Genomic DNA, 13,602 nt, shown 5'->3' on the forward strand with positions numbered 1-13,602 from the left:
CCTGACTTCTAGGTTTACACCCACAGAGAATAAAAACAGTATCTCAAACATGTACACCAATGTTTGTTGCAGTAATATTCACAATAGTCAGAAGCAGGAAATAACCCAAGTGTCCATCAGAAAATACAAGTATAAACAGAATGTGGTACATGCACACAATGGAATATTATTCAGCCATAAGAAAAAAATGGAAGAACCTTGAAACACATGAGCCAACAAAATAAGCAAGATACTTATAGACAAAAATTGTACGATATCACCTATAAGAGATGACTAGAAATAGCAAATTGTAGAGATAGAAAACAAGTTACTGGAGGAGGGGAGATGAGGGGGAGGGAAGGGGTAGTGTTAAAAACACATATGCGTATATTGATGATGCATGGTCAAAATTTTTCACTTACAGGGTATAGAATCAAATGAGTTTGGAAACTGTTGGTATAGTGGATTGATCATAAGCCTTGCAGCTAGGTAGCCTTGGGTTCAGATAATAGTTCTAGTACTTTGTGGTTTGGAGTAAGCCACTTAACTTGTCTGAGCATCAGTAACCACCTTATAAAAAAGAGCGGGTGATGGGCATTTTATTACCAAGAGCTTTGTAAGAGTTATAGAAAATGTATGCATGAAACCTAGGATATCATACATTCTTGGGTAAGAGTAATTACCTACTATTTTTAATGTCATAGATACAATGAAATTAAAAATTTTAAGAATACGTACTATTGCTGTGGATGGAGTATCACTTTTAATTAATTTTATCAATTCCGTAGAGTTATTTTAAGAGCCCCCTATGTTGCTAAAGAATTTTTAAAGAGAAATCAATATAAACAGATGATTGGCAGAGCTGGCCGTGCTGGAATAGATTCTATTGGGGAAAGTATCCTTATACTGCAAGAGAAGGACAAGCAACAGGTAATAATCAATCTGATTGGTGGTTTGTTTTGGCTTCTTTTTCTTGGCCTTTGGTCTAACCCTTTTATAAGGTTATCATTTAAATATTATTAATATTCCTTTAATTGATGTTTCTGTCTTGTAAATGGTGGAGCATTAGAGTGATTTGAATACTTTTGTATTTCACTCACACAATGAAAAAAAAAACTTTCCCTAATTATCGTACTTCCATTTTCATGAGGAATCCTGAACAAATTCTTATTTTTTGCCTTCATGTTTTTGTCTACCCCTGCCTCCACAAGAATTATGCCAAGTGTAAAATTTTTATATGAAATATTATTTATTTTTTATAAAAACATAACACAAAGCATAATATTGTTTTAACATTTATAGGTATTGGAGTTAATAAGCAGCCCATTGGAAAACTGTTATAGTCATCTTATTCAGGAATTCACCAAAGGAATCCAAACTTTATTTCTCTCTTTGATTGGATTGAAGGTATTTTCCAAATTTTTCAATGTTATACCACCACCTGAGATAATAGAGAGCAAAAAGTAGATAAAGCATTTAAAGAAATATTTATTTCTAATTTATGTGGAAATGAACAATCTGTGACATCATAAATTTCAATCTAGATTTATATATGCATTTTTAGTCCTTTGAGTTACAAGGAATGTGAAAATTAAATAATAATTGTCCTTATTTGTAAATAAGGGCCTTAGGTATATACTGTAGAAACAAGGAAATGTAAATATATGGGTTCTGATGTGAAATAATCTAACACCTCTGCCTATATTAAGGATAATGTTCACCTGTATACCTGTGATCATTTTGAGATATTATAAATATTTGTGAGCTCACCATAGCTTTTATAAGGAAGAAACCTTAAAAAAGGGGAGGTGGGAGGGGAGAGGCACAATGGGAAAAGCACTCTTTCTTAGATTAGCAATTAGCTCTCTTTTTAAGGTTGTTTTTTTTTTAATTTATTGAAGTATATCACTCATACCATAAACATACATAAACAAGTGTACAGTAATAGTTGTGAACTTACAAAACAAACATATATAGCATCATACAGGACTCTCATAACTTACTCTACCACCAATACCTTGCATTGTTGTTAAACATTTTTAACTAGTGATTAAAGAACATTGTCATAATATTACTACAAACCAAAGTATTTTTCCTCAAGCCACTGTACTATTATTATTATTATCTTTATATCATTTATATATGAACATACATAAACAATAAGTGTATAGTAAAAGTTGTGGACTTTACAAAGCAAACATGGATAACATTATACAGGGGTCCCATACATTAACCCTCCACTAACACCTTGCATTGTCATGATTCTTGAGTTAAATAATTTACCCAAAGACACTCAGCCAAAACTTGGCAAAGTCAGTATTTGAATTCAGGTTTGTCTGATTGCAAAGCCAATGCTCTTAACCCATCAGTCTGCCTTCATTAACATGAACAGTTTAAGTGAAAGCACAAAAGGTAACTGATAAATATAAGGCATACCACAAGGCAAGATTTGATTGCCTTCCAGTAATTTAGAAGGGTAAAAGACTGCATGGAAGAAGAGGAATTAGTCCTAAATATTGAAGGAGATATGGATTTTAAATAAGCAGAAGGAAGGAACCATAGTTAAAATAGAATGAAAGAGGACAGCAGATGTAGCTCAAGTGGTTGAATGCCTGCTTCCCATGTATGAGTTCCTGGTTTCCATCTCTGGTACCTCCTAAAAACAAAACAAGCAAATGAAAAAACTGGGGAACTGGTGTAGCTCAGTGGTTAAGAGCCAGCTTCCCACGTACGAGGTCCCAGGTTCAATCCCTGGCCCCTGGTACCTTGAAGGAAAAAAAAAAGAATGAAGGATAAGAAAACAAGCATAAGATATTGTAGAAGAACAGTAAATGGACTAGATACTAAAGCTCTAGAGAGGGGCTGTGCATCTTGAAGAGTAGAAGGTTGGGTGGAAAACAACTTGGAGCCAGAACATGTGCTGTAGATTGGAGAGTCAGGAAACATGTTTAAATATCAAACTAAGTAGTTAAGACATGGTCACTCCTCAGTGGAAAATGAGTAAAAGTCTTCTGTGATGGTTTAGAGCAGGGGTTCCTAACGTTTTTGTTTTTTTTTTTGAGGTACCAGGATCTGGGGATTGAGCCTGGGACCTCATATGTGGGAAGCTGGTGCTCAATCACTGAGCCACATCAGCTCCCTTAAGTTGGTTTTTTAATTTGTTTTGCTTGTTGTTTGTTTTTGTTGTTGTTAGGAGGCACCAGGGACCAAACCACAGGACGTTCCATGTGGGAAGCAGGTGCTCAACCTCTCAATCCATATCTACTCCCCATCTTAATAACCATTTTTTGTTCCACAGACCCCTTTGCCAGTCAGGTGAAAACCACAAATCTCATACTAAGTCCACACTATACTGTATATTATTTCATAAATATATCATACACCAACACGTCCCCACAAGAATAATGTTTTTTGGATTTCAATTCAAGCTCAGATTCAATTCAGCCCTTATAGAGCAAGAGCTCAGATATCACACATGCATGGCTTTCAATCCCAACTCTGGCAAGTTACTAATTCACTTTTTTTAAATTAAGGAGTTTTATTGAGTTAGATTCATTTATTGTATGATCTATCCAAAGTGTGTAGTGAGTGGCTTTTAGTATAATCACAATGTTGTACATTCATCACCACAAAAAGTTTTAGAACAATTTCATTACCCCAAAAAGAAAAACTACACAACCCTTAGCAGTCCTTCCCCAGCCCTACATAACCACTAATCTAATTTCATCTCTATAAATTGATTTATATTTACATGTTTTAAAATTTTTTTTTCTTTATTTTTTTAATATTGCATTCAAGAAATATGAGGTCCCCATATACCCCCCACCCCTTTCACCCCACTCCTCCCTCCATAACAACAATCTCCTCTATCATCATGAGACATACATTGCATTTGGTGAATACTTCTCTTAGCACCGCTGCACCTCATGGTCAATGGTCCATATCATAGCCCACGCTCTCCCACATTCCACCCAGTGGACCATGGGAGGACATACAATGTCCGGTAACTGTCCTGGCAGCACCACCCAGGACAACTCCCAAGTCCCGAAAACGCCCCCACATCTCATCTCTTCCATTCCCTACCCCCAGCAGCCAACATGGCTGCTTTCTCCACACCAATGCCACATTTTCTTTGATTACTAATCACAATAGTTCATGAATAGAATATCAGTAAGTCCACTCTAATTCATACTCTATTCCTCCATCCTGTGGACCTTGGAATGGTTGTGTCCACTCCACATCTATATCAAGAGGGGCCTTAGATTCCACATGGATGCTGGATGCAATCTTCCTGCTTTCAGTTGTAGGCACTCTTGGCTCCCTGGTGTGGTGGTTGACCTTCTTCACCTCCATGTTAGCTGAGTGGGGTAAGTCCAATAAACCAGAGTGTAGGAGCTGAAGTCTTTTGAGGCTCAGTGTCTATCACATGGTCAGTCCAGAGATTCAGGTCCCCTGGATATATATTAAACCCCAACGCCAACTACAGTTCTGGTAAAAGTAACAGGAGAGGCTTGTGAACAAAGATCACATCTGAGTCCAGCTCCGTCACACAGAAACACAAACGCCAAAGTAGAGCCAACTGACATGGCACTGAACTCCATCTGCCATGACCATAGAACCTGTGGGTCTCTGTAACCCTCAGAAGAACCAATACCCGGGGTTGTATCTACTTTATCTGTCTCTAGAACTCTGCTGAGGTATGCATAAGGGCAACCCCTCTGATAACCTCCCAACTCTTTTTGAAGACTCATAGCCATATAAACTCATTTGTCCTTTCCATTTCCCCTTTGATTCAGGTCAAAAAGCATTTTTAACTCCCTGTATTATATGTAGATTGAGATATTCTGCTGGTCCGAGTTGACCCTTTTATTCAAGGTTATTTTGTAGTTACATCATCAGCTGAGATTTGGTAGTAATCCCTCAGCGCCAAGGAGGCTCATCCCTGGGAGTCATGTCCCACGCTGAGGGGAAGGCAACGCATTTACATGCTGAGTTTGGCTTCAAGACTGGCCACATTTGAGCAACATGGAGGCTCTCAGGAGGTAACTCTTAGGCACCCTGCCGCTCTAGGCGTTGTTCTTATTTCAGGTGCACAGGCTCAAAAGCATAGTCATTAGTATCAATATATTTACATTTTATGGAAATGGAGTCCTACAATATGTAGTATTTTGTGTCTGGTTTCTTTAACTTAGCATAATGGGTTTTTTTGGTATGATATTAACATCTTATAGTATTAACATACATTTGTTCAGCTTCAAAGAAAAAGTCTTATATATGCAGTTTTAACCATTTTCATATTTCACATGCAGTTTTACTATACTATTACAGTTCCATGTTACATTTTTTTTAGCTTTCCTTTTAGTAACATAAATGACTTTCCCTTTAAACTGCATTCATACCCATAATGCTAGTTAATAACATGTTGTGCTTTCACATTTTCTATTCATTTCCATAGATTAACAAACATCCTTTTTATCAATTCTGTACAGGTTAAACCTCAGCTTTCCATTCTTTACCTCATTCTATTTTCTGGTGACACATATTAAAGTTATTAACTCCATAAGATTACACAGTATATGTTTAGTTCGTCCTGGTACAATCATACAGTATTTGTCTTTTTGTGTCTGGTTTGCATCACTAAACATAATGTCCTCCAGGTTCATCCACATTGTCATATGCTCTACAACTTCATTTCTTCTTACAACTGCATAGTATTCCATCATGTGACTAGACCACATTTTGTTTATCCATTCATCAGTTGATGGACACCTGGCTTGTTTCCACCTTTTGGCAATCGTAAATAACACTGCTATTAACATTAGTATGTAGATGTCTGTTTGTGTCACTGCTCTTCAGTCTTCTGGGTACATACCCAGTAGTGGTTTTGCCAGGTCACATGGCAAATCTATATTCAACTTTTCTAGGAACTGCTAAAGAGTCCTCCACAGTGGCTGTACCATTTACATTCCCACCAACAGTGAATAAGTGTTCCTATTTCTCCACATATCTCCAACACTTGAAGTTCACTGTCTTTTTAACAGTGGCCATTCTACTAGGTATGAAATATCTCATTGTAGTTTTGATTTGCATTTCCCTAAACTTCACTCAGTAGCCTTACTTGTAAAATGGGGATAATAATAGTATATAGTATTTTAAGTCTAGTTTGGAAGCAATTATAGTAATCCATGTATAATGTAATAAAGACCTGGAGTAGGAAGGTTGCCAGTGAATTAATAAAGGAGAGAAAGAGATTGTAAAGATCATCTAGTATAATACACTTATATTCTAGATAAGATCACAGACTCAAAAAATTAGTAATTTGTTCAAGGTCCTTCAACTAATTATAATTAAAGTGGGACTATAAATTAGGTTCCTGACTGGCTAGCCTGATATCTTTCTAGTGTGCATTGTACATGTGGAATATTCACCAAGTACATTTGGAGTACTCATCAAGATAGAACACATTCTGGACTATAAAGCAAGTTTCAATAATGTCTGTCTGTTTGTTTGTTTGTGCTTCCGGGGTTTGAACCGGGGACCTCGAACATGGGAAGGAGGCACTCAACCACTGAACTTCCCTCAATAATTTTTAAAAGATTGAAATCACATGGAATATGGTCTCTGATGGCAACAGAATTATAAATCAATAATAGATATCAGGAGGATCCCCAAATATTTGGAAATTAAACAGCATATTTTGATCCATCATCATAGAAGAAATCACAAGGAAAATTAGAAAATAGTTTGAATGAAATGAAAATGAAAATGAAATGTATCAAAAATTAGTGGGATGCAGCCAAAGAAGTGCTTAGAGAAAGTTATAGCTTTAAATTCTCATTAGAATACAAGAAAGTTCCAAAGTCAGTGATCTAAAATATTTTACCTTAAAAAGCTAAAAAAAGAGCAAATTAAATCTAAAATAAGTAGAAGGAAGGAAATAAGATAAATAAAAGCAGAAATCAGTGAAATAGAAAATAGACAAATAAAAATTCAAGAAGCAACAAGTTGGTTCTTTGAAAAGATAAATAATTTTGTTAAACCTCTAGCTGGATTGAGCAGGAGAAAAAGAGGACATAGAAATTCCTAATATCAAGAATAAAAAAGGGAGATCACTATAGATCCTAGGGACATTAAAAGGATGATAAGGGCTTATCCTTGAATAGCTGTACACTGTAAAATAAATTCAGTACCTTAAATGAAATGGACAAAATTCTTGAAAGACACAGATTCCTAAAATCACCTCAAGAAGAAATAGAAAATCTGAGTAGTCCCTATATCATTAAAGGAATTGGATTTGTAATTTTAAAACCTCCTGCCAAGAAACTTGAGGTCCAGTTGACCCACTGGTGAATTCTTCCAAACACTGACGAAAGAAATAAAACCAGTCATACACATTCTTTCAGAAAAAAGAGGAAGAGGGAACATTGTTTATGTCATTTTATGATGCCAGCTTTACTCTGATACCAAAACCAGGCAGAGATGTAAGAAAACTTGAGGCCATTATCTTTGGTGAATGCAGGTATAAAAATCTTTATCAAAATATTATTAAGTCAAATCCAGAAGTACATTATAAGAGTGAAATACCACAGTCATTTGGGATTTATTCCAGTATTGCAAAGTTGGTTTAGTATTAAAAATTCAGTCAGTGTAATTCTCTGTATTAACAGAATTCAATGCTTATTCATAATAAAAACTCAGTGTATTAGGGGTGGAAGTGAACTTCAACCTGATAAAGGGTGTTTATAAAAACCTGTAGCTAACATCACATTTAATGATGAAGGACTACATTTTTTTCCCCTTAAGAGCAGAAAGAGCAAGAATATCTGCTGTCATCACTGCTATTCATCATGTTAGTAGAGGTCCCAGCCTGTATAATAAGGTAGCAATCAGTTCAGGAAGAAAGCAGATGGGCAGCTGTCATCCAGACCTTTCCATAGGTGGCAGAACTTAAACTATTGGACCCAGTCCTGAGGAGAACAGGCTCTTAGGAGTTTTCCCCGCCCCTTAGGGTAGATGTCCGCAACAGAGCTCTAGTTGGGGAAGGGAGCTAAGATTCCAGATAAGGCTCATAACCAGGGAAATCTTTAGTTGGAATTGAAACAGAAGTCAAGTTCTATGGACAGGACTAACCAGGATGAGAGAGAAGGGCAAGATCTTGGCTTTTGGGTAATATGAGGTCAGGAGCAGAAGGGGAGTAGGGAACATCGCTTAGAGACACTAGGTCCCTGCTTCGATGGGAGAGAAGGAGACTCTGGGAATTGAAAGTGAGTATAGTAGTCGTTGGGTCATAGGAACCAGAGAGTTTCTAATTGTTTATTTACCAGAACCATTTTTTTTCATACTGCCAGACAGTTTAAATACTTTATCTCTGATATTTGCACACCTTTAAATTAAGTAATGTAACTCCCCTTATGCAAATAAAGAATCCAAGGCTAAGAGATGTAGGTTATGTAGGCTCCTTTAGACCATAAATTTGGTCCATGCTACTGCTCTCTCTTGCCTGGATCACTACAATAGTCTCCCAGCTGGTTTCTTTGCATCCACTCTGCCCTGCCTTCCCACATCCCCTTCAAATAATTCTTCATAAAGAGCTATGTTTTCAAAATGCATATCTGATTATGTAACTCCTTCTGTTAAATTTCCAGTGGTTTCCCACTGATTTTAGAAATAAGGCAAAATTCCTTATCATGATCTATTATGGTATATTTGGCCTCTACCTATCTCTCTAGCCTCATCTCTTACCAGCCTTCTTTCTGTACCCCAGACACATTGGCCTTCTCTTAGTTTCACAAACATACCGTGTTTCCTTCTACCTTAGTGTTCTCTAAGCATAGAACTCTCCTGTCTTCTCTCCCCTTTTCCAGTTTCTCTCTTCCCATTCCTTTGTCTGGTTAACTCCCATTCAGTCTTCAGATCTTAGTTTAACCACCCACTTCCTCAGTGAAGCCTTCCCTGTGCCTCTGAGTCCAGTTTGTCTATTAATTTTTTTTTTTAAGATTTATTTTATTTATTTCTCTCCCCTTCTCCCTGACCCCAGTTGTCTGTTCTCTGTGTCCATTTGCTGGGTGTTCTTTTTGTCCGCTTCTGTTGTTGTCAGCAGCACAGGAATCTGTGTTTCTTTTTGTTGTTGTTTTTGCGTCTTCTTGCTGCACCAGCTTTCCGTGTGTGCGGCACCATTCTTGGACAGGCTGCACTTTCTTTCGCACTGGGCGGCTCTCCTTACGGGGTGCACTCCTTGCGCTTGGGGCTCCCCTACGCAGGGGGGCACCCCTCCATGGCAGGGCACTCTGCGCGCATCAGCACTGTGCATGGGCCAGCTCCACACGGGTCGTGGGGGCCCAGGGTTTGAACTGCAGACCTCTCATGTGGTAGATGGACGCCCTAACCACTGAGCCAAGTCCGCTTCCCTGTCTTTTAGTTTTTATAGAACCCCATTCCTTTCCTTTAATAGTACCATTCAGTTTGTAATTATATTCTTGTTAGTACAGTTATTTGGTAATAACTTTACACCTCTGCCATGTAAGCTCTGTGAAAGCAATGTTTACATTTATTTTCATTGTTCACTGAATCTCAGTGCCTAGCACAACGCTTGCCATGTTGTTGGCCCTCCGTAAATACTTGAATTAGTCAGTGGATTGACTTTGGAGTTGGGCATGGGTAAAAACTTGTAGATTGATGCATGAGTGGATATCCAGCTCTGAGAAGCTGGGGAGGCTAGAGGTATAGGCTAGCATAGTGGGTTTAAATCACTATGTCAGAAACCTTTTCAGAGAGATTTGAAAAGATAACTTGGTGGCAGATAATGGGATCAAGTAAAGGTCTTTTCCCTCCAGTTAGCTAATCAGAAACAGAGTACATTGATAATCTACAAACTGAGTATCCGTTCCTGAATATCTTGTGCAATATTACCTAAGTAAACATTACATTAAGAATGATTTTTATTAAAAGAGGGAGAAGCAATAGAAAATGCCAATGCCCCATAATATTTTTTGTTATCCTTTTCATTGATTTAATAAGAAATAACTACTTACTTTTTTCAGTTGAACTAAGAGAGAAAAACAATTGATTAATGATGTGTATATATATATGTATTTTTTGAGGGATCAGAGACGTTTTTTTTTAAAGATTTATTTTTTCTTTATTTCTCTCTCCACCCCCACCCCCCACCCCCATTTTCTTCTCTCTATGTCCATTCGCTGTTGTATTAGTCATTGTCCACCTACCACCTTATCAGCAGCACCGGGAATCTGTATCTCTTTTTATTGCGTCGTCTTGCTGCAACAGCTCTCCGTGTATGCAGCACCACTCCTGTGCAGGCTGCACTTTTTTCACACAGGGTGACCCCCCTTGCAGGACGCACTCCTTGCATGTGAGGCTCTCCTACGCGGGGGCACCCTTGCATGGCACAGTACTCCTTGCGTGCGTCAGCACAGCATGTTGGCCAGCTTACCACATGTGAGGGACCAAGGATTGAGCCTCAACTGCTGCAGAAAGCCAGCACTCAACCACTGAGCCACATTGGCTCCCTTGCATTGGTTTTCTTGTTTGTTTTGCTTGTTGTTTGTTTTTGTTTTTGTATTTTTTAGGAGGCACCAGGACCTCCCATGCAGGAAGCAGGCACTCAACCGCTTGACCCACATCTGCTTCCTATTTGCTGATATATCAGGGCAACATGCTGATTTCATGGAAATGTGCTACTGTGAAATTATTCTAGTTCAGAGTCAGATCTACAACTGAATACTTAATGAATCTTAAGAATTACTTATTGTTAATGATGAATAAGAAGGGAAAGAAAAAGATAGTGAAAGAACAGTAAAAGAATTTGAAAGTGAGGGAGAGACAAAATATGGTAGAAAACTACTATTTATGTTTTGGTAATATTTTAGACTCCATTGCAAAATTTTGCCTGATCCTGTTTTAGTGGAATTGAAACTTACAGGAGTGTTTTCCAAGTGTTCTTTTTCTTTTCTTCTTAATAAAATTTTTATAACCAAATGATGCTGTCTCAGGTGGCTGGAAAGGGGGGGTATAAGAGAGCTTACTACAGGAGACCAAACTGAAGTTAAAGTTAATTGGTTGGGGAATCAACTGAGAATACACAACTCTAGAGATATTGTGAAAAATTATTCAAAAGCCTAAGAAGTTTTTGTTTGAAAATGTGTAAATGTTTTCATAAATAGCATGAATATGATAATGATCTTTTCCTTTAAATTGTTTTTCTTGTTAATTAAGTGCCATTATAAAATCCATATGTATGCAACTATGTAAGTAATATATTAATTTTTTATTTAAATAGCCTTGAATCATGGAAATGAGCTATTATTTTGATTAATGTCCATTTGAAGTGATGTTTAAATTAAGGAAAATGCTTCAGTGATGTCTTGAATTGTTTCAGATTGCAACAAATCTTAATGACATATATCACTTTATGAGTGGCACATTTTTTGGTGTTCAGCAGAAGATTTTGTTGAAAGAAAAAAGTCTCTGGGAAATAACTGTTGAATCACTTACATACCTAGCAGAAAAAGGACTCCTACAAAAAGACACTATTTCTAAGTCTAAAGGAGAGTTCCAGCATAGTTTCCATATTACAAAGTTGGGACGAGCTTCTTTTAAGGGTAAGAGTTTATGCAAATCTCATTATTAATCTGAAGAAAATCATTAGAAAAAATAGAAATTAAATTTTTCTTTTACTTTAAATTTGATTATAATTTCATATCATTTTTAACATTAATCCTCATAAGTTTTGGTACCACTTCAACTGTCTAAAGCTGAAAAATGTTTTGACTATATTTTCTTATTTACTGAAATAATTTAAAATACTACAAGAGAATATTGAGAAAAAGATGGTTGCCCCTCCTGCACACTCTCTTCCCCCAGAAATCACACAAAAATCTCAATATCCTATCAGTAGCAACAGTTTGGTGAATATCTTTCCAGATATTTTTATATATTTCATTTAAGTACATCATAGATACATATAGACAGTTCATATTTTAAAAATTAATTTTAGGCATAATCATTTATATTATTCTGAAATTTGCTTTTTTTTTTTTGCTTTATATATTTTAGAAGTTGTTCCATGACAGTGAGTAGAGTTTCCATCTAACAGTTACATCACTTATTTACTTAATGAAAAGTAATATGTGTTGTTTAAAAAAAAAAAAAGCCTAAGAACTGAGAATCCCATGTAGGCTAATATCCTTTCTACTGTTTCAGATTACTACTGTTGACAATCCAATATATCCTTCCAAATACTTTTATGTGTTTATACACATGTATACGTATATGCATGCATAGAGATTTTTTTAAATGGCATTATGGTATAAGTATTTTGGCAACTTTTTCTCACTTGTAAAATATCTTGAGCAACTTAACCTGTTGCTACCTTTAAACCTACTTCATTTTTCTTTTAATAACTGCATAGACCTGTATAGACTGCCATAATATGGATGTGCCAGAATTTATTTAACCATTTCCCTATTGAAGCACATTTACATTGTTTCCAGTTTTTCTGTTTTAAACAGGGCTGTATGAGTTTCTCTATTCTTTTATGTTGGGTACATGTGGGAGTGTTTCTCTGAGTTAGATTCCCCAAACAGAATAGTTGTATCACAAGGTATGTATATAGTAAATGTTGATGGATATTATCAAAATGTTCTCCAAAATAGCTGTGCTAAATTGCAAAATAGAGATTTTGAAGACTTGTTGTTTTATTTGTCTAAGTTTATCTTCTTGCCAAGACTATTTAAAATCACCCCTTCCTCACTCTGATAATTATAAAAGATATTTATTTCTCTTTTAGGAAGTATAGATTTGGCTTATTGTGACATTCTCTACAGAGACTTGAAAAAAGGTCTTGAAGGACTAATACTTGAGAGCCTTCTTCATCTTATCTATCTTACAACTCCATATGATATGGTTTCTCAGTGTAACCCTGATTGGATGATATACTTCAGGCAGGTAAGAATACATTATAAGGAGATTCTTCAGTTTAAGCTGCTTAGTCTGTTAATGATGATATTATCTTTGTCAAATGGTACAAGTGAATATTCACTTTTTTGTTTTGCTCTATTAAAATAGAATTGGACTTGGACATTTTGACTTTCAGATTTTAAAAATAGCAATATGGCCACAATATTTCTGGTTTGTTTCCTTACATACTACTTTTCTATTAAATATAAGCATGTTCATTTTAGGAAAAAAAGGAACTTTAGAGGAGAAAAATGGATTATCCCTCATCCAATTCCCCAGTTAGTGTTAACAATTTGATGACCACTGCATTTTATAATGCCAAGAATGTAAAGAAAACAACAAAAGCCATCTCTGATGATTGTTTAATTACATGCAGACTCTGTCAGAGCCAAGCATGATGATAGATCAAATCTACTGATGTTTATTGCTGAGATGATAAAACTAGACCTACCTGTTACAAAACCAAGTAGTAGAGTACAGTTTATTATGATTTTAATATGATTAGGCTAAGTGCATAAATATTAGGCAGAAGCATACAGCTTTTAATCCCAGGTATTAGCTTTTTTAATGTCATTTATATAAATCCTTAATGCAAAACTTTTCAAATGGTACTATATAACATAGATAATGTCCCCCAACCATCTGTTA

The 13,602-nt window shown here is 36.2% G+C and overlaps 1 protein-coding gene across 3 annotated transcripts in view; it reads left to right on the forward strand.

Annotated features, from left to right (window-relative positions):
* The window catches only part of HELQ (helicase, POLQ like), a 68,721-nt gene that overhangs the window by 25,320 nt on the left and 29,799 nt on the right, over positions 1–13,602 (forward strand). For all 3 annotated transcript variants that reach the window (XR_011649006.1, XM_058296239.2, XM_058296240.2), the window contains exons 10-13: positions 768–909; positions 1,282–1,386; positions 11,375–11,597; positions 12,785–12,942. Coding sequence is in view for 2 of the 3 variants with exons in the window: in XM_058296239.2 (XP_058152222.1) it covers positions 768–909; positions 1,282–1,386; positions 11,375–11,597; positions 12,785–12,942 (628 nt within the window). In the remaining variant the exon portion in view is untranslated. The remainder of the gene's footprint in view (positions 1–767; positions 910–1,281; positions 1,387–11,374; positions 11,598–12,784; positions 12,943–13,602) is intronic.

The sequence above is a fragment of the Dasypus novemcinctus genome, chromosome 1 (genome assembly GCF_030445035.2).
Source record: "Dasypus novemcinctus isolate mDasNov1 chromosome 1, mDasNov1.1.hap2, whole genome shotgun sequence".
In the NCBI taxonomy this organism is placed as follows: Eukaryota; Metazoa; Chordata; class Mammalia; order Cingulata; family Dasypodidae; genus Dasypus; species Dasypus novemcinctus.